At 38.7% G+C, this 27,631-nt stretch overlaps 1 protein-coding gene across 2 annotated transcripts in view; it reads left to right on the top strand.

Annotated features, from left to right (window-relative positions):
• The window catches only part of GABRB3 (gamma-aminobutyric acid type A receptor subunit beta3), a 224,733-nt gene extending 197,360 nt beyond the window's left edge, over positions 1 to 27,373 (top strand). For both annotated transcript variants that reach the window (XM_004779156.3, XM_004779155.3), the window contains exons 7-9: positions 7,430 to 7,582; positions 13,810 to 14,054; positions 22,724 to 27,373. In XM_004779156.3, the coding sequence (XP_004779213.1) occupies positions 7,430 to 7,582; positions 13,810 to 14,054; positions 22,724 to 23,065 (740 nt within the window). In that variant the 3' untranslated portion in view covers positions 23,066 to 27,373. The remainder of the gene's footprint in view (positions 1 to 7,429; positions 7,583 to 13,809; positions 14,055 to 22,723) is intronic.
• The last annotated feature ends 258 nt before the right edge of the window (positions 27,374 to 27,631 follow it).

Below are 27,631 nucleotides of genomic sequence, written 5' to 3'. Positions count from 1 at the left end.
GCACTCCCTATTTTCCCCAACACACTTCCCCTAATCCTGGGCAATCACTAATCTAATTTCTGCTTCTGTGTATTTGCCTATTCTACGTACTTTATATAAGTAGAATCATATACTATGTGATCCTTTTGTGATTGGCTTCTCTCATTTAACGTGATGTTTTCAAGGTTCATCCATGTTGTGTCATATATCAATATTTCATTTCTTTTTATTGCTGAATAACATTCCATTGTATGAATATATCATATTTCATTTAATCTTTCATCACTGAGCTGTTTCCACCTTTGGGGTATTAAGAATAAAGTTGCTCTGAATATTCATGTACAAGCTTTTCTGTAGATAAGTTTTCATTTCTCATAGCCAATTCATTAGGATTAGAATTGATGGATCATATGGTAATTAGCTAAGTTTAACTCTTATAAAGAATTGCCATACTCTTTTCCAAAGTGATGTTACCATTTGATATTCCCACATATTCCCACAAGAAATACATGAAGATCCTAATTTCTCCACATCCTCACCAACACTTGTTATTGTCTTTTAAAAAATTAAAACATAGTTGACATACAATGTCACATTAATTTCAGATGCACAGCATAGTGATTCCACAGCTCAATACATTATACTATGCTCACCACACGTGTAGCTACCGTGTGTCACCATACAACTGTTTCAATACCATTGACTATGTTTCCTATGCTGAAACTTTCATCCCCACTATTTATTCATCCCATAACTGGGAGACTGTATCTCCCACTCCCCTTCATCCATTTTGCCCATCCACCACATTTTCCCTCTCTGGCAACCACCAGCTTGTTTTCTGTATTTATGGATCTGTTTCTGCACTGTTTGTTTATTCATTTTTTTTTTAAGATTTTACTTATTCATTTGTGAGAGAGAGAGCATGAACCTGGGAGAGAAGTAGAGGGAGAAATACACTTCCTGCTGATCCAAAAGCCCAAATGTGGGGTTCGATCCCAGGTCCCATAGATCACAGCCTGAGGCAAAAGCAGACGCTTAACCATCTGAGCCAACAAAATATCACATCTAAGTGAAATCATACAGTATTTGCCTTTCTTTGTCTGACTTATTTCACTTGGCATAATACCATCTGAGTCCATCCATGTTGTCACAAACGGGAAGATCCTTTTTTTTTTTTTTTTTTAAGATTTTATTTATTTGACAGAGAGAGAGACAGCAAGAGAGGGAACACGAGCAAGGGGAGTGGGAGAGGAGAAGCAGGCCTCCCACCAAGCAGGGAGCTGGATGTGGGGCTTGATCCCAGGACCCTGGGATCATGACCTGTTGAAGGCAGATGCTTAATGACTGAGCCACCCAGGTGCCCCAAGATCTTATTGTTTTTTTTTTTTTTTTATTGCTGGGTAATATTCTAGTGTATGTGTAAACCATGTCTTCTTTATCCATTCATCTGTCAAAGGACATTTAGGTTACTTTCATAACTTGGTCATTGTAAATAATGTTGCACTGGGGTTCATATATCTTTTTGAATTAATATTATTGTATTCTTTGGGTAAATGCTAAGTAGTGGAGTCACCAAATAGTATAGTATTTCTATATCTATCTAGACATCCTAGTGTGAAGTGGTATCTCATTGTGGTTTTGAATTGCCTTTCCCCTAATAAGTTATAATATGTTTTTATATTCTTATTGGATGTTTTCCTCTTTGGAGAAATGTTTATTTAATTCCTTTGTCCATTTTTAAATTGGATTGTATTATCTTATAAACCTTCTTTATATATTCTAGACACAAGATCCATATCAGATATATGATTTGCAAATATTTTCTTCCATTCTGTGTGTCATCTTTTTATTTCCTTGATGGTTTCCTTTGCAGATTAATAATCTATAATTCTGATAGAGTATAACATCTTTTGTTTTTTTCACTTGTGATATTCTTGCTTTATTACAGTACAAGAAAACTAAGGGTATAATAGGACAGTCAGCTTCCAAAAAGAATAGTCCAAACAAACCATGAGGCTGAAACTAGATCCTTTAGACACCCCCACTCTTTGCTTCATAGTCATGTGATACAACATTCTGGTTTTATTGTGGAGACTCAGAAGAATCGTTGCCTATTGAAACAAACTGAAAACAATTTTTTGGAGCTCCAGTCCTGTTTTTCTTCTTTCTTTCCTTCCTATTTCATATATTTCCTTCCCTTCATGGGGTTTTTGAACGTAAAATAATTAAGGGGACTCGTAATGGGAATAAGAGAATTACTAACTCTATTTTGAATTATAACATGAAAAAGTAGATTAGAAATGAATGAGATAGCATGTTGAGAAAGACCGTGCTGACGAAAACCCAAGAGCATCACTGAGAGTTACAAAGCTTCTCAGTCAATGAAGGGAGAGCCCCTCACAGTGGCCACCTTAAAGAGGGAGAGGCACATGTGTATAGGTCAGCTCTGCCGCAGTTGCTAAAATAGTTTATTACTTTATGGACACATTTGAGTGGATCTCTCTCTCCACAAAGGTGACACAACACCCTGTCCACGTTTTTTATGAGTTCCTCAGCAATATTAATGCTTTAGAGAGCAATATTAATTTAGGCTAGATTAAATATCCAGAGCCTTGTTTTTGGCATAACTTTAGGTGCATCTAGGGAGAAAAGGTTGAGATCAGCATCTTCGATAGATAATTTTGCCAAGGAATTGGAACAATGCACTTGTGTTCAGGGACTGTTCCTCTGTCTGTTGGCTCAGCACCTATTGGGAACCTGACCACATCTGCATTGGCACACAGGCTTTAGGGCTTCTGTGCCTTTCTGTTGTAATTTTTAAGCTTTTATTGCTGTTTTGAAGGCTATATCTTGATGTAGCTGACTCAATACTTCTCAACTTTATTAACCACTAGCTATGATCATGTGGGGAATTTTCCCATAGATACAGCATACATCATGGCTTTTGCCCTTCAGTGTAAGGACTTTGTCTAATAGAGCTATAAGAAGACTTCTGTGTGTTCTTGAGGATGCATATCAAATGGCAAAGGTCTTGGACTCGAACATGTCTCAACATCTCTGAGAATTCTTGTGTTTATTAATACTCTGAGGTCTCTTTCTCATGGCATATTGAAAGACTTTTCTTCATTTGGCCCAGTCTTGAAGGCTTTCCTGCTTCCTTGCTTGAAAAAAAAAAAAAAAATTCAACCAGGAATAGTATCTCACTTCAGATGCCATGAAACCTCTCTTGTATGACCAAATCTCATGCTCTATAAATATTTTTGTATCTCCACCATGGTTCCTATCTCTGTTTTACCAAGGTCAGTCTGTTTGGGCCTGACATGGATTAATTGGGGCTAGTTGAGAATGTAGACTCTCTTCTTTTTCATCTGTGTTGTCTATTCTATTCACCATTCCCAAGTCTAGAATTATGAAACTGGAATGGATGGGGCATATGGTGAATGCCTAAAAGTTGTTTTGATTTGAAGTGACACTTCAATTTCAATAAGTAGAATATATTTACTGAACAAATACATAAGAAAATGGTATGTTTCTTAATTTTCTAAATTCAGTATTATGAATTCTGTGTTATTCTAAGTTCTGTGTTATATCTTGGCAAATTTTCAGAGATGCAGGTTTTTTTGAAATCAGATTAGTATTTCTTTTTTGAGGTCTACAATGATCTTCTGAATGTTTGACTATGCATTCATGTCATTGGCCTCCAGTTATAGGGGACAAGAATTCCCAACATCCTCTGTCATACTTCATTACTTAGGTATAGATATTTGCCTCTGATGGGAATGGTTTTCCTGAAGACGGTATACTTCGGGAAATACCAAGAAAGTTGACTTGAAAATGCAAAGTTGAGGAAGATGGTAGATTAAATTTTTACTCAAAAAATATTTGCTGCTCTCCCCTGGGAGGGGACTAAACTGTTTTCCAATGACATAAAGATTACTGTAAGACAAGGAAATGTGAGGCCCATTGAGTGTAGCACTTCTCTCACAATATCCAGCAGTGCTCCAGATACAGAACTAAACAGATATGTAACAAAAGAAAAAAATCCTTGTTGTCTGCTACGGAGATCCGGGGATCCTTTTGTTACTGCAACATAAGCCAACCTATCATAACGGATACGGAAACTATTGTTTAAGTATAGTGGCTACAGCGAGACATACCTGAAACAAGAGAAACAAATGACAAGTGATAAGTAAAGCATGAGATTGTCATGAAATTGCAAACTAAGAGCCAACACTGATGTTACTTCAATAAAGATATTGAAGTTGCTATGACATTTCAAACTAAGATTCAATAAAGGTATCGAATGTTTTGAGTATTACACTTGCTAGAAAGTCATGTAAATAAACTAAAGGCTTCTATTTTCATGCATACGAATGTATTTGTTGATAACCTATGATAGTTTAGAAATTTATATAAGCATCACAGTATATGAAAAATACCTCACTTCACAAACTCTGCCTTGGAGACTGTACAACTGATTAAGGAAGATCTTACCTTTCTAAATAGTAATAATTTTAATGAAAAAGAAAATGACTCAGGAAGGTAATGACTTTCATTTGGAAGAAAGAAGAAAGGACTCATGGAAGATACGGCATTTGACAAAGACTTTGGAGTGTGGAGAAGGAAGGGCATTTCATAAGGAGGGAAAAGTGTGTGTGAATCAGAAGGGGCAGGAAATATGGACAATTATTTTGAGGCAGTGAGGAGATTCTTTGGGCTAGAAAATTGTCTGCTTAATGAAGAGATATAGTGGAAACTGAAGTTAATCTGGGAAACATTTTGGAGAAACTAAAATTCCCACATGCATGTTTGAACCTTCATAGAAAGCAGTGAACTATAGAAGATTTGGAGTATGGATTGACAGCGAGTTCCAGGCTGTGCTTCAGGAATGTGTGGATGGAGCTTAGGGCCAAGGATTTAGAGATGAGAAAGCCTACAATGAGGTTCTGAGCCAGCTCAATGGCACATTATGCCAATGATCCATATATACACTGTTTTATAACAATAATAGAATCTATCAAACCTGTGTCAATGGAAGCTTTATTCCATTGATGGAATTGGGAGGATCGGTAGGCTGTTTGTGGAATAAAAATCAATGTACATGTACACTTCATACTGAACACTGAAATAATTCCAACCATAAAAGTAGGTTTGTGGTTAAGCTTCTATTGTGAACTTACCTAAGCCTTAACAACAAGTTTTTAAAATAACAAGGAAAAAAAGGGAATGGATAAATTTTACATATAAAACATTAAAGTATTTATATGTCCCCCACTCAAATCCATTATAAGTTTTAAAGCAAACAACTGAGAAAATGCTTGTAGACAAGGGCTACAAGCCCTTGATACACACAAGGGCTGGTATCAAAAGAACTTAAATGAATAAGTGAAAACGATAAGAGGAACAAAAAAATGAGAAAAATGAATAAATAGTATAATCAGATTATTTATGAGCTTAAAAGCAGAGGAAAGACATTTAGGAAGTATGCAGTTAAAGAAAGTGATTGGAAATGACAATTTTTCCCAAAGAAATTAGCAAAAGTTATTTTTTTTTAAAGATTTTATTTATTTATTTGTGAGAGAGAGAGAGTGAGAGCGAGCACAGGCAGACAGAGTGGAAGGCAGAGTCAGAGGGAGAAGCAGGCTCCCTGCGGAGCAAGTAGCCCGATGTGGGACTCGATCCCAGGACGCTGGGATCATGACCTGAGCCGAAGGCAGCTGCTTAACCAACTGAGCCACCCAGGCGTCCCAGCAAAAGTTATTTTTAAGAAATATTATGGAACATTGTAGTGTTTACAAGGTGGAATAGACAGTTTTATAAAGTTCTTATAGTGGTATGTATACTGATATGATTCTTTGGCAAAGTAATTTGGCAATAAGTGTCAGAAGCCTAAACATTGGCCCAGCAAATCCTCTTTTGGCATATCCATCCTAAGGAAGTAAGTCCAAATACAGAAAAAGGACTCTGCACAGGGATAATCTTAAGAATATTATTTATAGTTTTGTAAAAATGGAAATAACCTAAATTTGTAGCATTTAGGAAAATGTATTTATAAACTAGAGTACATATGTATATATTTGAAGCAAAATTTGGAAGATTTTTAAATTGTGTTTACAAATAATTTGAAATAAGTATGAAAATGTTTGTGCTCTGATGACAGTATGCAATATGCATTTGATCAGAGCTAGTAAAAGAAATTTTACAACCACACAAAAATGACTGGAGGAAACTTTACAAATCATCGGCCTTTAGGTGCTAAGTCTTTTCGATGACTTCTTTTCTCCTTTATATAATTCTGGCTGAAAATAGTTGATGCCAAAGTAGAAGCCTGGAGATAAAAGTCTTCCTCTTCGACATAGAATTAATAGTCATATGAGTAAATCAGGCATCTAAAGAAAAGCATATGGTGGCAAAAACAGAAGACATGAAATGAAGTCTGGAAGATGCATATAATTGGGTGCAGGAGGAGGATAGGAGCTTGTCAACCTTGGAGTAGAAGGAGGTCATGAGAAGCAAGGTACAGCAATCTCAGGAAAGGAGGACCATCCATCAGTGAGGATGGGAGGGAAAGAGGCAAGGAAGTTGGTGATTAGAGAAGGTCATTGAGTTTTCACTGGTTGACCTGCCAGCAGCTTCATTAGAATTTAGATCAGGAACTAGGAGGTTTGGTTCTGATAAAGTGGACAGGAGGAAATGGAACCTACCCTTGCTTTGTTCTAAGAAAAGCAAAATAAAACAGAGAAGACAAATATAAAACAAAATGCAGTACAATCAGTGGGCAATTTTCTGTGATGGTGGAGTTCCAAAAGTGTACTAAGGGGGACGCATACATCAGATTAGCACTGGAATTCACTTACAAGAAACTTACAAGAAAGTGGGCAAGGTGCTTCTCTGAGGCCCTCCTTAATGCCTTGTCTGTGGTCAGAGGAGAGCATCTCAGTGTACACTGTTACCTTCTGTAAGACTGGACCTGCTTCTGTGACTCTCCAGCTCTCAGGGTAGCCCAGAGTTGTCTTTAGATGAGGATCAGTAATTCAAGTATCTGTGTATGGTGTTGCTGTAGGTGGGTGGAGGGAACAACTGGTAAAAGCCATTTTTCCCAATAAAACCTTGAGCCAAATCTCCGCTATTTAAATGGAGAAGAGAATAATCTTTAATTAAATAATCAACAAGATCCATGGCATGATTCTGTATTCTAAACTAAAAACTTCCCCAAAGTTTTCCCAGGGATAGTTCTCAGCTGAATGCTTGGCTTAAGAAGAATATCCTCATTATTCTCTTATAGACTAAAACAGACTTCCCTCCTAATTCTTCTATAGAAGCAAATTGCATGGGCCACCTCGTGGTTCATGGGCTTTTCAAATGCATGTTGTTGAATCATGGAGGTCAAAGCAAACTCTTTTGTTTGCTATGTCTTTTCTCCAGTGTAATCTTTGTCTGTTTATCGTAGGTGCCTATCCTCGGCTCTCACTGAGCTTTCGGTTGAAGAGAAACATTGGATACTTCATTCTCCAGACTTACATGCCCTCTATACTAATTACGATTCTCTCATGGGTGTCCTTCTGGATCAATTATGATGCATCTGCGGCTAGAGTTGCCCTTGGTATGTGCTATTTTTAAATGATATCTAAAATGTAAAGTAACCGTATCATTACAGTATTAAGGAAATTCAGAAGCTATAGTTCAACTACAATTTTTTGACATCATGACACCAGTCTTGCCCATACAGTCACTTTTTATCTTGAAACAATAATTTCATGCATGATTCCCTTGATGTGTTAATTTAATTATAAGGCTCAAATGTGAATTTTCATGCCCATGAAAGCGAAAATATGCTTGCCGAATATTTGCATAATAAAACTATTTTGACACTAATTTTAAAGCAAGGATTAACATCTCTTGTTCAAAACTGTTCTATGGCTCAGAAAGAAGACTTGATTAATTGGACATTCATCTTTTTTAAGTCAGAAAAATAGTCAAATATTATAGCATGTAATTGGAATTACACAATTTAATGGGCATTTAAATATGTGATTAGTTTCTGAGTGATCCTCAAGGCTCTAGTGATCTGTAGTGGCCACTGGTCATTTGGCAACTGGATTATTAGCTGATGTACAATATATTTTATAGGTTCTAATAATATTTCTAATATTTTTAAATTATTAAAGGAAAGCTTATATTTTCAAAAACATTATTCTCTATTCAGCTAATTATTATGAAGCTGCATGGACAAAATAATTATTTAAATACATTTTAGAAAATATAGAGCTGAAGAACAATTTTCCCTACATTCTTTCTCTCATAGGGTTGGGTTCAATTCCTGAAAGCAAAATTATCAAATAATATTTTAAAAATTGATGGAAAATAATTATCAATGCATTTGCTGGTAAATTAGCTTACGGAGCACCATAAGAATTCAGGGTTCTAGTTATCCCTCTTTCTTCCTTGTTTTTTTTTTTTGTTTGTTTGTTTGTTTTCATCTTTTTCCAGGACTTCCAATTGATTGACACTGTTTTCCCTAGGAAAATATGTGCGCATGTGTGTATGTGGATGTCTGATTTAGACTCACAGAGTTATAGCCGAGATTAGATTAACACATAGGAAATCAGGTAACTATTCCCAAAAGTGTTAGGTGAATAATAACCTAGTTTGAGAAGAAGAAAGTATCAGAAAACTAAAAGCGTTATATTATTATGTATTTTTAGTGAGTATGATAAGAAAAACATCCCTTAAGAAGGTCTCCAGGATTTTTCAATGGCCTGCAGAGGTTTATCCTGTAGCAATAGTCCTTTCTGTAAGTTCCCCCTCCTCTTTTTTTTTTTTTTTTTTAATGCTACTAGATTACTCGTTGTTAAATTATTTTCTTTCCTCTCACCCGGAAAAGTCAGATCTAAAATGTATTTGGAGGGACAGATCTAAATTTTGTAGATCTGTTAGCTTATACAACTTCAGAGTCTCTCTTTAGGAAAGAGAATATAAAATAGACAAACATAAAATTACGGGATCCCACCCAAAGCCTGGATGGGGACTGTGCAAGTTGAAATCTCAAGCTAAAACTTCTTGAGTTTCACATTAAATTGGCCTTGGAGAATTTGTCATTATTGAGATAATTAGGGAAATATAAGTACCAAAGAACTAATTATCTGGCATCAATAGGACTGAGGTATACTGAAAATGTGAATTTCTAAATTTTCTAGATATACATGTTCTATAGCCCCTTAATGGTAAGACACGGTCTTCCACAATATTAAATAATCTATTTGAAGTGAGCTGTTGTCAACCCAGCCTCATTATAGTAAGTGAAAGTAGATTCCACTTTTTCTAACAGAACAGCATTATGATTATAAACCTAAATCATCCTGTTACGGCTTTGCTAGGACAAAGGAATGGTCTGCGCAGAGTTGCTAAGGCTTCACCACTGGAGAAGTGCCAGGTTCTGACTGATGTCACAAGTCTGGGAGGCGGATGCGAGTACAGAGGCAGAAGTGAATGGGCATTTGCCAATGTCAGGATGAACCCTGAGGCCTGGGGGTCTGGAAGGCAAGTGTGACCCTAGGGCCACAGCATCTGAGCAGACTACAGTCCAACAGGTCCAGCGCTCAGGGTAGGATACCAGCGTGCTCACTCCCTATGTCCCACCTTCTGCCTATGTAGAACAGGGTTTCTGAGCCTGGGTCTACTGGGATTGGGACATACCACAAGGTCACTTCTAATAATTTAAGGAAAGTATAGCATAGAGTCATGAACACTGAAGAACAATACAATAATCATTAAGTTGAAATTTGCCAAATACTCAGGTGCCAGGTTCTCTGCAAGGCTACTAATGGGGTTACCTTATCTGTTCTGCAGAACATCCATAGCACAATAAGCAATGTTATTGTTCCCATTTTACAGAGCAGGAAAATTAGGTACAGAGAAGGTACATAACTAGTACAAAGTCATATGACATTAAGTGTCAGAAGAAAAATTTTAATCCTGTTAGTCTGACTCCAGGGTTCTCCCCTCCAACTGCTACAGGCGATTCCTATGGTATTAATAGATGGTACACACAGAGTGTTCTTGTCTGTTATATTGTAAAAAAGACAAGGATTAAAAAGAAAAAAAAACAAAGGAAGAACTATTATTAATTATTATTATTGCGGGATCCCTCAGAATCTTTTTTTTTTTTAAAGATTTTATTTATTTATTTGACAGAGAGAAATCACAAGTAGATGGAGAGGCAGGCAGAGAGAGAGAGAGAGAGGGAAGCAGGCTCTCCGCTGAGCAGAGAGCCCGATGCAGGACTCGATCCCAGGACTCTGAGATCATGACCCGAGCCAAAGGCAGCGGCTTAACCCACTGAGCCACCCAGGCGCCCCCTCAGAATCTTTAAAATGCTAATGTGCTCTGTGCCTTTTCAAGAAGATATGGCCATGGTTTGGAGAACTTTAATTGGAGAAATCCTCCTCCTGCAGTTCCATTCCACCTGCCTAGTCTTGTACCTCACCTTTTAATTGTTTTGAGTGCTGTTATCAGCATCCTGAATGGCTGCACCATGATGAATATACCTCATTTCTAAATTTAGAGGTACAGATCCGTGCAGAGGGGTGTTCAACAAAGATATCACGGAACGCCCTCTCTGGCTCAGGGATCTGTTGGACCTGCAGTTGTCTAGACTTCTCTCTCTATTGAGAAGGGAAATGCTGGTCCTTTGCAAAACTGTTGCACTGCTGTTCTGTACACCTCAGAGTTTTATGCTTCTACTGATCAGGGGCTGACTCGCAGATCTGTTGAATTGCTAGTGTTACAAGTCATCAGGCTGCAAAGTAGGGAGTTGTATTTGGATGGGCTTCCTTCAGGTGCCTGGGTGACTCAGTCATTTGGCTCAGGTCATAATCCCAAAATCCTGGGATTGAGCCCCGCATCGGGTCCCCTGCTCCATGGGAAGCCTGCTTCTCCCTTTCCCACTCTCCCTGCTTGTGTTCTCTCTCTTCTCTCCCTATGTCTCTCTCTGTCAAATAAATAAATAAAATCTTAAAAAAAAAAAAAAAAGAACAACTGAATGGTTTCCCTCAAAACCCTGAAGTGAATAGTACTGGTCCTTTTAAAAGGGAAAATTTAAACTAAAATAATTCACTCCACATTATTTTGATTACAAAGAAGAGAAATAAAATATCCTTTGAATAAATGATACAAATTATATTTTTATTTCATAACTTTACAAATGCAGTTTTTCAAATATACTATTTTATTAGCATAATCTAAATGAGAAATAATTTGAGGCTAACAATTAGTAGAAGGACTGAACAGCTTGATCAGTGTACAAAGAACATGGAAAGCACCATTCAGTCATCTGTACTGCAGTTGGATAGGTCCCCTTAGAGAGCAGAAGTTCAAAGCAAGGTTGTGGGTGTGGGTCTCTTGCCAGAAAACCAGAAGCTCCTGAATAATTTCTCTTTCTTTAGTGATAATAATAAATACCATTATTTGTTGTTACCATTTGTTAACATATCACCAGTGGTTTTCAGGCATCACAATTAAACTTGTAGACAATGGTACGGACCCATCAAGTCTCAGGGCATGCTGCTGGGAAGTGGAGCTAAGCTTTTGGCCTGGGCCCTGTGGCTGGACCATCCAAGTCTATGAATCATTATTGTCCACCACCACTCACAATATGTAGATAGAAAGCAAAATTATACAAAGAATTAATAAATTCACTGGCCTTTTAAACTAAGAGCTAATGTGAGCCCAAACAGCACTCATCCCAAAACCATACTATTAAGAGACTCCTTGAGCCTGAGCTTAGGTGCCTGAGCCAGGTTGCTGTCCCATTTTCCTCAGGGCTGCTTTTCCCAGGCTGAGTGCCTGTGAGTGTGCTGACTCTTCCTATCCCTGTGTTCTTTCAGCCCATTTCCCAGGACACCCACTGAAGCCTGTGTCATGCATGTCCACTCAAAATAGTCAACTAGAGAGCCACAAGAGTCAACTGGAGAGAACCAAAGCATTCATGTTTTCCAAATATGTTTGGAAGGGAAAAAAGTTGTGACAGCAAAATTACAAAATTTTTGAATAATGGTGAAAACAACTAATTTTGGACAGTTTGCATGGTTTCACATTTATTTGTAAACTGTAATCATCCCATTGCCATTTTTCAAATTTTAAAAGTCCCCAGGTGCACATGAATGTGACTTTAAAGGGGAACCTTAAAATATTCTGACATATTCGATTTCCATATATTCCATAAGCTCTCATGGTTTGCAGTACACACAAAAATAGTTTCTCAGTGCCTCAATTCCTTCCTCTACTTTTCATAGCAGTTTAGATGTGGGTGGAAGGAAAGCATGTGCTAGTGACAGAAGACTGGGCTTTATTCCTTGCCCTCCAGATGGTCTGAGCAAGTAGAGATCTGTGGTCTGGAGGTTGTCTCTGTGAGATACATAGTCTAAGGATGCTTACCTCCAACGATGGGTTAGGAATCTGGAGGACATCAAACTAAGATGCTTTATAAATACAAACCCTCACTGGAGAGTTGGGTGGGATATGGAGCCTTAGAGAAGTGCCTTTGGTGGAATCATATGTAGAAGTAGTCTGAGCTCTTCCCTATATCTTGGGAACACTGACCTCTCTGTCCTGCACTATCCCCTGGCCTCAGTGACATCATATTTTTCAGGTTGCTGTGGCTGAGGGACCATGGCTAAAGCTCTCACTTTCAGAAGTCTCCTTTTTGAGGGAAGACCTCACATAGCAATGAGGAGGAAGTGTTTCTCTCCACTGGGTCCTATAAGACACAGGGATAATTGCATTCAGTGCACCAGTTGAACAGATAGAAAAGAGATGACCCTTTGGAGTGGTCTTGCTTCCTTGAAACTTCTTATTTTAAGAGAGAGCAAGTCTGTTGTAATATTTACTATCCCACCAAGAAGTGAGCAATCCATATCTTTCCTGCATGTGTGACTTCACTCAGTTCATCAAACTCTAGTCATGTCACTGCCATGTCTCCTCCTCTCTGTGGCTTCAAATTATCCAATATGGGATATTCATATTGAAAAAAAAAAAAGTTCATTGCTATGGTATAATTGCAAAATATGGTCCTTACATGTTTTTAGAGACTGGACTTAGCTCTGTTATGGAAACAGAAAGCATTCATATACTACTATCTAGAGAACTCAACATTATGACATTTAAAAAAAGTTGGGGGGATCTATCCCCCAGAGTATGGCAACAGTTTATAGTTTGAATAAAATTGTTAGCCCTTAACTTCATCATGCATGTTCTGAGAAGGAGGGAAAGGACTCTGTGAGATCATCTGTCCTTGGTAACTTCCCTGAAATTCTTTCTTTTTGAGCTCAGGACTGAATCATGTCCATTCTCAATTTTAAAAATCATTGCCTCATTCCCCTTTTTCATAGAGCACTGTGGTAAGAATTTCCTTTTGATGAGCAGACTCACTGAGGCCTCACTAATGGCCGTAGATGACCCTCTTCTTTGAGTCTTCATAGATTCATTCTTCTTGGAAGCTTCTCATCCAGACACACTGTATTTTATATTAATTTCTGGGATCGTTTTCATTTCTTCCAACTTTCTTAAAAAGCACATTCTCCTCAGTTTTCTCCATTCTCTCTCTGAGCCAGGTGCCATGGAGTGGTGCCCCACAAGGAACAGAGATGTCAGCTTCCTGACCTGAGCTGTGACCTGCTGCCCATACATGTTTCAGGCTCTGTCGCCTTCCGATGTAATAATATTCAGTCTACTATCTCCAACTATTTAGAGCTGTTTGAGAAGATATAAAAGTGAAACGTGAGGAATGGAGCTGCAAAGCTGCAGCCTCTCACCCTTCTGTTTCTTTTGTAGGGATCACGACCGTGCTGACGATGACAACCATCAACACACACCTTCGGGAGACATTACCCAAAATCCCCTACGTCAAAGCCATTGACATGTACCTCATGGGCTGCTTTGTCTTTGTGTTTCTGGCCCTTCTGGAGTATGCCTTTGTCAACTACATTTTCTTTGGAAGAGGCCCACAAAGGCAGAAGAAGCTTGCAGAAAAGACAGCCAAGGCAAAGAATGACCGTTCCAAGAGTGAAAGCAACCGGGTAGGCCCTCCACCAGCCTGACCACTCACCCTCATGCCTTTCACAGACTCTCCCTGCCCCCTACCACGCATCAGTCGCCGCAGTTACTTACCTGATCTTTAAGTGGGAGTTTTTGGTCATAATCTGTAATGTGGCCTCCTGGAAGTCACCAAGTTTTAGATAAAACCAAAATTAGTGCAGAAACTGGAGAAGCCACAAGCTTCCAGTTTCCTCTGAAAAGAACAGAACATGTGAATACCATGTGAGATGCTGGCTCTGAACTTGACAGGCAAAACGTTCCAAAATGTTGCAATATTCTTTTAGTGATAAAATTACAAATGATATTGTCCAGCATGCCGCTGTGCTTTTTGAGAGGGCAGACCCCTCTCTCATCTACCCACTATCTGGCATAGTCCCCTAGTGCAAGGGAGGAGCAGTGTTCTGTTCAAGGGCTCTTGGCAGGTGTGTTCAGAAAAGTCAGAGCCTGGCCCAGTCAGATAACAGTAGCCAAGGACGGTGCATTGTTTTAGGAAGCCCTTGGGCTGTACACTCCAAAAGAGACCATAAATTAGGTTCACCCCCTCCAGCCTAGCATCCTTATATCCTTCTGGTTACAAAGTAGTTTTGCAATTTCATGTCATTTCATTTTTTAAATGAAAACAATATGTCATTGGAATTATAAACAGTACTTTAATGAAAGCACGTTATAGTTTCTATGTATTTTTTTCTTTATCATTTTACTTCTTGCACCCCATCAAGTTATCAAAAATGTATTTCTCCCTGTGTACGTGCTGTAGTTGCTCCTACATGTCTCTATGGCTTAATTCTTCTTGCTAAACTTACTCATTTCTCAAGCCTGTGGTCTTTCCATGCTTTTTCCCATGCTCTTAGTGCATGTCATGGGTCTGTTCCTTAGAGGAATGCAGAAGCTCCTTTAGAGCATTCACTGTGTCCGTAGACCACTGGTGGCCCAGAATAGGTTCACAAACACTCGTGAATGAATGCAGGCAGTTAAATAAATGTAAATGGCTCCCATCCTTTCAACAAAACATAAATAGAGTTGGTCATAGAAACCCAGGATCTGTGAGAAAAATCAGGCTTCCACAGGCAAAATTATCCTGACTTCTTACTGGAAAATATACTTAGTAGCATACTGTTATGTTGCTAAATAAGTCTGCATCCTACTATGAATACACAATATGCTTTGGTCATGCTGTTTCCAAGGAAACTGGAATTCATCACATCATTAATGTTTCTATCACACCGATGTACAGACACACATACACATACAATGCTGTTTTTCCAAAGTCCCTCATAATTTAAACAGATTATAAATTTGTTTCCTTTCTTCTAAATGAGATGGTTTAGACTGCCAAATTATTGTGGTACCTTGAGTGTGAAGCTTAAAATTTAAAGCAAAAACAGAAACACCTCTAACGTGCACAGAGAAAAGTAGCAGAATATGAAAAATATTTTACATCAGATATTATATGGTAAATGAGATGCAGAGAAAAATTATATTTTATTCCCAAGGCCATTTTTATTGTTTTCCTAAAAATTTGTTTCTGTTTTTTCCCAGCAGCTTTGTTAAAGCCTTTATATGTTCATATTTGAAAAATCTGTAACTGTAGATCAGCTGCTAAGGTCTGAATTTGATATACAAACTTATAGATAATAGTTTTAAACTCATATTTGATATTCTTAAAAATAAGGATTAAAAATTACTGCTGACCCACATCTAAGACTTTAATGATAATTTTCAGATGGAAGTGAAACCCCCCCAAAAAGCTTATATCATGTAATGTGGATGAGTTAAGGGAAAGTGAGAAAAGAATCACAAACTTCCTGCAAAAAATAAATGGCACTATGCACCTGGCCAACACCTTCACGAATTTGTCATTATAATTATTCATTCATTCACTTTCAGTGATATCTTTCAGGGTTGTTTGTTAGAGTGGCCATCAACAGCCTCAGGGAAGTCCATCTGTGTTATAGATGGGAACCCTGGCCCTCAGAGGGCTGCACCTGTCCTTGGACTGAAAGAGGACACTAGACTGACCACAGGGATTTGCACAGCCATTTTCTTTCTGAGGTCATATTTCCTGTCCCGTAAGGGATGTCAGGGTCGTTCCCTTGGGGACTCTGCAGGCCACCAAGAGGGACCTGTGCCACCAATGACTGTCTTTGGGATGATGGTGTTATTGACCTTACTATAAAACCGTAGGTAGATTTTCCTTATATTCCGTGGTTGTATGCAATTTTAACTTAGCGGTTGATTCATGAATGCTTAAACTGTTCTCGTATTCACTTAGTTTATCCTCAGACCAGTGGTACAATGTAAATCATGCCCTTAATTTATGTGTGCATAATCTCTTTGCTTTCCTGAATTGTTTCTATATTCAAGAGTTAGTCTTTGATTGTGATGCGTGTATTATGGTTACTAGCCTTTGATATTTTTCAAGTTGACCAATTGGCATTGGAATTTCATGAAGTGTCAGAAAGTCATAATTCCTTCCAACGTATCAGAGATGCAGACTTGACATCATTCCTCTTACTAAAAAATAAGATCAGCTAGAGAATGAGTATCAATAAAGTGCTAATCTGGTGAGAGATTCTAGAAAAAAATGAAAACCCCTTTGTGATATATTCTGCATGAGATGTTTTCTACCTTTGCATATTTGTGCCTGCCCAGGTTGTAGAACAGGAAGAAAACCAATATTAAACTCATTGATTCTAATTACAGTAGATATGAGACAGACTCTTCAAAATATGAAGTATTCATATTTAATATTTAAAGTATTTAAGAGATGCAAGTCATCATCTTTCATCCTCTACAGGGCATTTCAGTCTTGTGTTTCACCAGCTCCACTTCCATCTGTTTTAAGATTTAAATTTTAGCTGATAGAAAAAGATTAGCATCTTTTGGGGACATATTTGTTTAAAATGTTTAGTTTCTAAGATTTAACACATATTAATAACTCCTTTAATTCCCTTGGGGAAAAAAAAATCTTCTCATAATGTTGTTGGAAATTTTCTACACATTGCTTCACTTTTAAATGAAAACTATGTAAATGTAAAACTATAAGTCAAAAGCATCCAAACTAATTTACACTAAGCTCTTATTATCCAATATATGTTCAAGTTTCTTTCAAGATTATTGTTTTGTTTCCATTACAAGTGTTCACCCACTCTGAAGTAGAAATTGTGGAAAATAGCATTGGTGCTTGAGACCTACCTCACACAAGCTGTGTCCCGAAACAGGTGCAAGGTAGCCATAAATGTCCAAAGCACCCAAGAGCACTCCATTTCTGTCAATTATTAATGATATTGGGTTTGGCTTCTCTCAAGGTAGGTTTCCTTCACTAGAGTCAAGGGCACACACTTAGATCTTGCCCTCATGAAGTCCTTTCCCAATTGCACAGCACAGGCCATAAGGGACTTGAGAAGACAGGATATTGATTCAAACAAATTTTTCATTAAGTCTTGAAAAACCAACTCAGCATTCAGTTGACCTTACTTCTTGTGTTTTCTCCGTTCTTCCTGTGTGCTTCCCAAAACCACTGTGTACATTATCATCTCTTTGCCTTGAATTCTCTCTTTCCAGAATCCCTTTCTTCTTCATCCCCAGCTTAGCCTCCTTCAAGACCTCAGCCAGATGCTCTTCTTCATGACATGCCCTGGATATTTTTTTCCTACTACTTTTCCATCCTGCCTCTGTCACTCCCTTCTTCAAGTAGTTGGTTTTGTCTCTGTTCTCCTAACTTCCACAGCACAAGCTCTACACTTAGGAAATGGCATGTTATATTTCACACGGCCACCATGCTCTCTCTGCTAAACAGCATTTGATTCTTGGCATCTACCAGAATATGCACACTGTGGCTCAGATATGATAAATGGTCATGGAATGTGTGTCCGTGAATGAGCCATCATGGACTCATGATGCTGAATGAGTCCATGGTATTCATCATCAGAACACAATGTTCTGTTGATATGGTGTGTTTTTTTCACTTTTCTAATGGGAAGAGAAGGGACAGTTCTCAAACACAACTTTTTAAAGCCAGCTGAAGCTAAATCATTAGAACCATTGACATTGATCAGAATTAGTCTCTCATAAAATATTCCTCACCCTTTAAAAAGAGACTTCTCCCCATTTAGTATTTCATTCTACAAAGTCATTATAATCTCCTAGATTTTGATAAAGGGAGCTTTTCATATGGCATTGTTTATAACTAAAAAAAAAGAGATTATATTGCTGGCCTGTATTTAAAAATGTGTTTAAGTTTCATTATGCAGTATTTTTTTTTAATATGCTTGTTGATTACTTGAAACTCTCACCTGTTAGACCCCTTAAGAGTAAGGATCTTTTCTTATTCACCTGTTAGGGTCTCTCACCTCACACAGGGCATGGTACGAAGAAGATATATAGTAGTTTTTTACATGAAAAATCCCAAGAGTCTGGACCTCTCATGTGCATATCTCCAGTGAGGTATCTACCTTCCTAAGTAGACCACTGGGTCTTTTGTCTCATGGTTTTGTTGTATTTGAAATATTACATAAAATGGAGAGAACGTTTTTTAGAGTTAATTGGTGTTTTCTTTTTTTTTTCCTACCTTTAGTAAAATAATTTCAGTCCTCTGAGGTTCAAATTAATATATAGTAAATCATTTATTATTATTGGAAAGTATAAATTTCACATGACAAAAAAAAAGCAAGCAAGTATCTTCCACCTTTGGTTATTTTCTGACTCAATTTTAGATAAATTTTGTTTTAAATATATCAGTTTACTATTTTAAGAAGTCTATTTAATATATTGGTCAGTTAAATAAGGTCTAATGGAGCCAATTTGATAAGTGATCTCAGTTTGTAAAATCTCCATAAGTGATAAGTTAATATATTTCTTGTCATAATTCAAAAACATATTTTGTAGGGTATCACACCTACTCATTGCAGTACTAAAATACACTGATTGACTGTCTATCAAGGAAAAGATGTCTGAGCGAGCCGGACAGCTCATTCACCAGCCTGTTCTCTCCTGTGTGGCATAAAGCATGGTGGAGGGTACTGAAGAGAGAGAAGAGACTACTAAGAGGCTTCTCTCTCTAGAACACTGGTTTTAATTTTCCTTTGTATGAAGACCAGCTCAGCTGACCCCATGGCGCTCTCCTCTCTGCTGTCTTAGCAGCTAGCTTTCAAAGTGGGTCCAAATGACCGCTTTCTTAGGGAGAGTGACTACTTCCACAGAGGACGTGCTTGTCCTGTGCCCACTCCTTGGCTGGCTTTTCCTTTGCTGCCCCTCCCTTTCAGCCACACCGTAATGTGTGTCTCAGACTTCTCCTTCCACAGCCTCTTCTTATAGTGAGGGACTATCTCCCAAACCACTGGAGGTTTCAATGACTTTTTTTTTTTCTTTTTTTGGTAAGGGTTTTAATACTAACCATTTCAGGGCAAGATAACAAAAAGAACAGACATGGAACACATGTTCCAAATTCTTACAAAGGTCTAACATTCCTGGTACTTTTTAGATACAAGCCCCGTTTGAATTTTTCCCTCTACTGGATTAAAAAACAAAAGCAAAAAGCCGAACTCTAATGCTTCTGACAGAACTGTCAATGCTCTGTCCCTACCCCCAAGAATGGGTCTCCATGAAAGGCCTTCTCCTCATTATCTGGGTGTTTTCTTGGTCCATTTGCATTTCCCAGCACCCCCAGGTTGGCTGTCCTCCATTCTAAGGAGACCATAGGTCTTCAGGGCCCCTCCCCACTATGGTGCTGCTGGCCCTACAGTTCAGAAGCAGCATCATGGAGGAGAGCCCAGTACAGCCCAGGCTCATGTGTGCCTGCTGCTGCTACCCCTCCCCTTGGACCCTGCATGGGTGGTATGAGTGTTTCTGCAGAGAGCTCAGGAAAGGCCAAAGGCCAAGTGGGAGCAGGACGGCAGGCAACTCTCTCTCCACCCCTCTCTTCACTGAGAAGAGACAGAACAGAGTGGTGATTGTGGAGCCCCACTGCTGTGTGGACACAGCACATGCTGGGAGTGCTGGGATTTGCTGCAGTGAAGGGAGGGGAGCCTTGCTCACAGCCTCTTGGCATTTCTCCTTTAGACTGCGCTAAAGGAAACAGAAGGAGTGCGGTACACTCCAACAGGGGTCCCTCTCTTTACTCCCTCCTCTCAGATGCATCTCTACTCTGCAGTTTCTGTTGTACTTCAGAAGAATGTCACTTTTCTACCTAGAAATCACTGTTGCTTTTTACTACTTGGAACATAAAGTTGAAATTCTTTGATGCAATATACAGAAACCCCTACTGGCTTAACTCTGATGTGCATTCCTGTTCATCAGGGGGAGTATTTTCTTATTATAAAATGTTAGGAAGATGGTAATGACAGTGATAAGAATGACTACCATCCCATCAACTGTGAGCTTAGCATGTGCCAGGACCCATGCGCCAGGCCTTTGCTTGTGATGGTTTTTTCTGCTTTTTGCTGGAAAATGTCTACTCATTCTTTGAGGCCCAACTCAAATGCATTTCTGCTCTGAAATCTTCCCTCTCTCCTCCTATGGTAGTTTTGGTTGTTGTCACAGGAAATTACCACAAATGTAGCCATTTTAAAAAAGCACCCAGTTCTCGGGGCGCCTGGGTGGCTCAGTGGGTTAAGCCGCTGCCTTCAGCTCAGGTCATGATCTCAGGGTCCTGGGATCGAGTCCCGCATCGGGCTCTCTGCTCAGCAGGGAGCCTGCTTCCTCCTCTCTCTCTCTCTGCCTGCCTCTCTGCCTACTTGTGATCTCTCTCTGTCAAATAAATAAATAAAATCTTAAAAAAAAAAAAAAAAAGCACCCAGTTCTGTTGGTCAGAAGTCCAGTGCAGTGGGGCTCAGCTGGGCTCTCTGCGGAGAGTCTCAGGACACTGACATCAGGCTGTGTTCCCTTCCAGAGGCTCTGGGGATAGATCTGTCTCCAGACTGATTCAGGTTGTTGACCACAGTTTTTTCTGATTGTAGGACCGAGATCCCTGCTGCCTTCTGGCCATCAGCCAGGAGCCAGTCTTTGCTTCTGGAGGCTGCCCCCTTTCTTCCTATGCTTTATCTGCAGTGCCCTCTATCAGTAGAAAATCCATTGTTTCTCACTGCAAATCCCTCTGGTCTCTCCTTCTGCCACTTCTCTCTCTCTCTCATGCTCCCAGCTGGAGAATACCCTATACTCTTGAGGGCTCGTGTGATTAGATTAGGCCTATATGAATAATCCAGGCTAATCTCCCTATTGTAAGGCTTATAAGGTTAAATATGTTTACATATTTACATACTCACAGATCTGGGGAGTAAGGGGCGACATCCTGATGACCACACCTCTCCTTTCCCAAGCATGACTGAATGGTACTCCAAATCATGTGTTAGACATCTCAGCGTCAGTGTTGGTGCCTTTGTGCCTGAGCCTGAATGGCCCCTAGAGATTTGCAGCCCTTCCTGTGTCTGGGCTACTTGGTGTCTGAAAGTCACCCCACCTGTGGTCTTGGTACTGCTTGGAAGTCTGCATAGGCACCTGCCTCTTCTGAATTGGGAATCGTCTCTCCATACCTCACCTCCTTCATATCTAGCACAAAGCCTTTAATGAAACTAAAAAGTATACAGAAGATGGGACTGTACAAATTAATATGTACTAATACATTTTGCTCCACACAGTAATTAATTTTGTGAAATTTCAATGGAAGAAACCAAAGACGCTTAATCTAGTTCTAGAAGAAAGGGTGGGGCTTACACAGACAGAGATAGGACAAGGAAGATGGCCCTCTAGCAAAGAAATGAAGACAACTGGGGGAACATATAGCATGCTGGAGAGCTGTGAGACCGAGGGGACTATGGAATGGGCCACGTTCCCCTGAGACGGATTGGCATTGCCCAGAGAGGGGATTACAGACCCTTTAGAAAGGACCCCATTGAGGACCCCTAGCCTCAGGTATGCTCTGTGGAAATTTCATGGCAGACCAACAAATAAACAAATGGACCATTGACATCATCATGAAAAGTCTGAAGCTTTATTTGGCACAGAATAAAATGTTTAAGTTTGGCTCTAATATGAGCGGGGTGGGAGGGGGTGGGGGGTGCTTTAGTCTATCATAAATATAACTCTTAAAAAAGAGGCCTCCTGCCAGGACCAGGATTGGGTAAGGAGATCATACTTGGGTAGGAGTCTGTATCTACCCCCATCAAAGTCATCAGGAGTGTCCATTCATCATAGGAATATTTGCTTGTTTCTTCACGGTAATGTGAATATTTTTGTATAGTTAGAAAAGGGGACAAGCTGACTTCTAAAGAAGATTGAGAAAGTATAGTTTCCACCCAGTGTCCAGTTATGAAAAATGGTGAAGACACCTAAGTTAACATCTTAAAAAGAATTTGTACTTTTTGTCTTTAGTAAGAATTTGTATCCATAATAGGAAATTTCAATTTAAAAAGCCCCCTTTATTTAATCTAATCTCCTATGTGAGAATTTTTAAATCAAGGAAATAAAATCTCTTAACTGTAGTTAAGCCTTCAAAATGACGTTTTCCATGAAAACAGTGCTGGGTTTGACAGATGTGCAATTTCTCATAATGTATGTGATATGATTGCATGGTATAAGTCTTACTGGGTTTGTATATGAAAATTAGATTTACTGGCATGCTAGCTGTCTAACGATGTGTATTTTCTTCAATTAGGTGGATGCTCATGGAAGTATTCTGTTAACATCGCTGGAGGTTCACAATGAAATGAATGAGGTCACGGGCGGTGTTGGTGATACCAGGAATTCAGCAAGACCCTTTGACAACTCAGGAATCCAGTACAGGAAACAGAGCATGCCTAGGGAAGGGCATGGGCGACACATGGGGGACAGAAGCATCCCGCACAAGAAGACCCATCTACGGAGGAGGTCTTCACAGCTCAAAATTAAAATCCCTGATCTAACCGATGTGAATGCCATAGACAGATGGTCCAGGATCGTGTTTCCATTCACTTTTTCTCTTTTCAACTTAGTTTACTGGCTGTACTATGTTAACTGAGTGACTGTACTTGATTTTTCAAAGACTTCATTTAACACTGAGTGAAATATTACTCTGCCTGTCAAGTTTTTATACCTGTACACACACACAGACACACACACGCAGAAACACATATATACATACGCAATTGTATATATATGTGAACTTTCTCAGCATATATATAAAATACACGTGTATATGAGGATGTATGTGTTTATGTTTATACACACGGGTATGAATACCCACGTGTATGCCGAACAAATACACATACATATATACATTTTGCAGCTATGGACAATTTAACACAGGATGCATATTAAAGAAAGTCATAGTTTTTTCTTTTTTAATTGAAAGGGACAAGCATCGTCTAAATATTATGCCTTGAGAATGAGGGCGTGAAACACAATATCATCCCAAAATGTGTCTTTTATTATCATAAGTTAGATGTTTTAGTTTAAAAATCAGAAAGAAACTCTTAGTTAAACTTGGAAAACTCATACAGTGATATTGCTTAGGTTAAAATGAGTCACATACTTCATATCCTTTCTGTTTACTAAGTGAAGGCTTTTCAGCTCTTTTGGTGATGGGGTTTACTTTCATCGGGCATACTTTTTCTATACTGGTTTAGTGGATGAAGTGAGCCACGGGTGTGCGCTCACCTGTTGTCTTAAACACAGATCCCAAGCTGATGTCTGAATGCCCATCTTTTGAAAACCCATCGGAAATGGATGGCATTTTATTGTAAGTACTCTGATGTACAGTGTATTCTTTTGTTTACTTGGAGTGGATCCAGCTTACCTGTCATGCAGGAACACAGTGGCATGTTTTGGCAATGTTTAGTTGACATTTCAATCACTGGAAATGTGCTCCACATCTTGTATGGATTTCTAGGCCTGATATCTAACAGAAAGCATAGACGTCTCAGGTTATTTGTTACTCTAAGGTAAAACCATCTAGGATGATTTTCCCCCTTGTCTTTATGTTATCAATCACTCTTATAACATTGTATGTTAATAGAAAATATATTTGCATAATATGCATATATATGTATATTTACCAAAATTTCCTTTCTTAATGCTTGCTATCATGGCAGCATGCGATGTCATATTTTCCTTTATGTGATGTAACTACTTCTGTTACCTAGAATTAAGATTGAGGCTTAAAACACTTCTACTGTTCAATTTCAGAAACCATGAAACATCTTCATACCTTTATTTCTGTATCTGACATATTTCATAAGCACATCGAACTACTCCTAGTCTAACTAGGATGCTGCAGGAACATGACCAGTACACACCACGCATCACCCAGTGACCCATGACCGTTCTCTTGAGGCAAAGGAGAGCAACCTGACAACAAACACAGTCACTTTTGGTTCCTTCTGATCCACAGCCTCATTAGTATTTGGACTTTTTAAAGCTCGTAGAAACAAGACAAGGTGCACCGGTTTCATAGACGCAACCTTAACTTACTATTTAGATGAGATCTTTCTAAAGAAAAAAAAAGATGATATATTTTTTGTAAACAATATTTCTATCACAGGCCTCCATAAACTGAAATGACTACAGTTGTGCAAACAGATGTCACAGTGAAATTAAGCATTTGGAGGGGGAAAAAAAAAAAAGCAAAATATTCAGGAAAGAACTGCTAAATTAATACTTTATCCCAACTTGCCACATATGCCTCACCCTCTTTGTTCCGTCCTAAACCAATGACCAAAATCTTGTCCAGTACTCTATTAGCTGGCACCAGTTTTCTCTGGGTAGATAGAGGCACCACGTTCCCTGAGTATGCATGTGGTGTGGGCTATCACCGTAAGCTGACCACTACTTGATTTTTCTTTGGCGGCCATGACAACCTTTAATTTGTGGGAGTCTGTCACAGTTCAAGACCCAATGTCAGGTAAAATATAACCCACAACCTCTCATGCTAGAAGCAATGCCCAGTTTTATACCCCTTCCCCTCCTTCATTCCGACCTTTCTTCAACATCTTCTTCTACCTGCTCCTCTCTGGTTTTATTTTTTATCTGGAGATTAGCCAGTGATTTCTTGGTCTTGGGCTTTTCTCTGATTTTTTTTTTAATTTTTTCCATGGGGAACAATGAGGGATCCTAAAAGTTAAAGAGATTGGGGAAAACCTTGTAAGTGGCCTTATCATTGTTAACATGTTAAAGAAAAAAGAAAAGACGTTTGTGAAGACCTTATCCCTTTCAATACTTCAGGTATATTTTTCTGTATCCAGTGATTTAAGGAGTGAGCTCCACATGCAGAAGAGGGACCCCAAAATGCAAATGAACATGGACAAAACTGTCAGTGACCGATTTAAGTGTACAATTTATACTTTTCAGAACTGTGACATTAATTCTTTCTGGGAGAAAAATGATTCAAAACACTTTTTGATGCATAGTTCAGGTACCCAACTATCAAAGGCAGAGACCCCATGGGGCTCAGAAGAGCTGCAGTCTACTTACCAAGGTTTTCTGGATATAAATTTGCATGGTATAGTCATAATAGCTTTTGAGCTTTTTATATGCATTTGGCACCAAGACTGGGATCCACAACTTTGTAGACACTGCGATGAAGTTAACATAATAGCTATACTATAAATAGTGTTTGTAACTACACACATACATACACACACACACACACACACACACACATACAAATACATACGTATATTCTGTAAAAAAAAAAAAAACTTTTTAAGATTCTTGGGTATGTGTTTGCTTTACTCCATTTCAGAAGAAAATTACTTTTCTTCTAATAAAATTATTTTATAGCTTCTCCATTTTTAAAAGTTGTGAGAAATATTGAGAAGCAGAACTCTGTGCTGACAGAAGAGAGTTGAATTTGGTTCTCTGTTCTGTTACAATGACCTCTCATTACTCCACAGTAGTTACTGGAGCCAGTGAGCGAGCCGTATTGATGAATTCTGAACCCAGACCTCTGACACTAATGTGAGGTGGCTTTTACCCACGTCCAGACATCTTGAGTAAGGAAAGAAAAATTGAATTTGGAATATAATGATATTTCTTTCTCAACAACTGAACATAATAAAAAGTTAATTTTCTATGTAGTCCTGTCTTTCCAAAATGCTTCACAGGGGCTCAAATGTACAGAAGAATCTTGCTCTGACAGTTGGTTATTACCCATATTCAGATATACTTGAGACAACTCAAGAGCCCTACTACATAAATCCTTACAGAGAAAGACTGATAAGAGTTGAGTTATCTTTTAAACAAGTGTTCTTCTTGTTCACCGACCCCAGGACTGTAGAGGGGTTTCACTGTCTATACCATGAGACATTCATTTCCCCCTGAATCATAAATGAAGTAGAAAGTATGTCATGATAATATTCCTGTTAGGTTTGAAGATTACATGTACGTCTGCAGTATCATGTGTTTTTAATGCCAGCACCCAGAATTTTTTACATACTCAGTCATTCAGATTAAAGGCACTTTTCCCCTGTGCAGCTTTGGAATTAACATTTTCACCTAGGAGCTATCTCAGACAAGATGCCACACATGTTTGGGACTGGTTTTAAGGGGACAGGCACGTTGCAGCTGTAGGTGTCCATTTTCAGCAACTAGTAGAAAACCCCATTGGTGTAAGTCCCACAATGGTGTGTTTGATTAAAGAGAACATGTCTAACTTTGAATCTCCTGGCTTGAAATTATGAACCATCTCATAATTCTTACTTAATGCTCCACCTGAAAACAAGTCTGTATTTCTGGCCATTTCTTTGTAAGCAAAACTGAACAATGGGTGAATTGTTTGTTACTCATGGAATTGACTCTGGCTCTCATCTTATGTGAGCCATCGGTCAGAGTAACAATGAATCGTGGGGCAAAGAGCTGCCCAGGTGGATTAAATTTTCCCAGGACACTAGCTAGTGTGCCTTGGATCGATTACCTCTTCTACTGCATTGAAAGGTGCCATGTTTTCCGAAATACTCAATTCCCAACACCTGGGTAAACAGTGACCTCCCAGAGAGTGGCTCACACAACATGCCTCTCCCTAGGATGAGCCCCATAAACACGTTTTATCATTCTTGTCTCATATTTCTACTTCACAAGTCAGTGAATGTGTTCAAGGTAAGTACAGGATTATTCTAGTAGGAATAGGCGATTGCTGTCATGACCAATTCCCATGTTGATTTCATTTCATTGTAAAGATAAATTAAAACCCAATTTTGCTTAAGCACATTGATGTAATTTTTTGGTATTATTTGACATGAAAAACAAACAGCAAAATTGAGTGATAGATACAATATGAAACTTGTTGATGAATGAATTCAAATTTATTAAAAAAGAACTAACTGACTTAAATACAAAGACTGATTTTTTTTTTTCTTCCTTGGCTATCTTTTGGTGAAATGGTGTGCTTATTTTAATTCTAGGTATTTTTAGATGCTCATGCCCATTTAGGTTACTTGGAAAGTCACAGGAAATAAGCTCAAAGCTGACTGCATGTGAGGACAACTGAAACATGACATTTCTTTAAAAATCATGATTTATTCTGAACTTCAAAAGATACCTAGAGCCACAGAGATCCAGCTTGTCTGTGTCTTCAAATAAGTGTTTAAGG

This window comes from Mustela putorius, unplaced genomic scaffold, assembly GCF_011764305.1.
Source record: "Mustela putorius furo isolate JIRA1106 unplaced genomic scaffold, ASM1176430v1.1 tig00003972_pilon_pilon_pilon, whole genome shotgun sequence".
NCBI lineage: Eukaryota > Metazoa > Chordata > Mammalia > Carnivora > Mustelidae > Mustela > Mustela putorius.
Note: the sequence above shows the minus strand (reverse complement) of the source record. Positions and strands in the feature narration are given on the sequence as shown.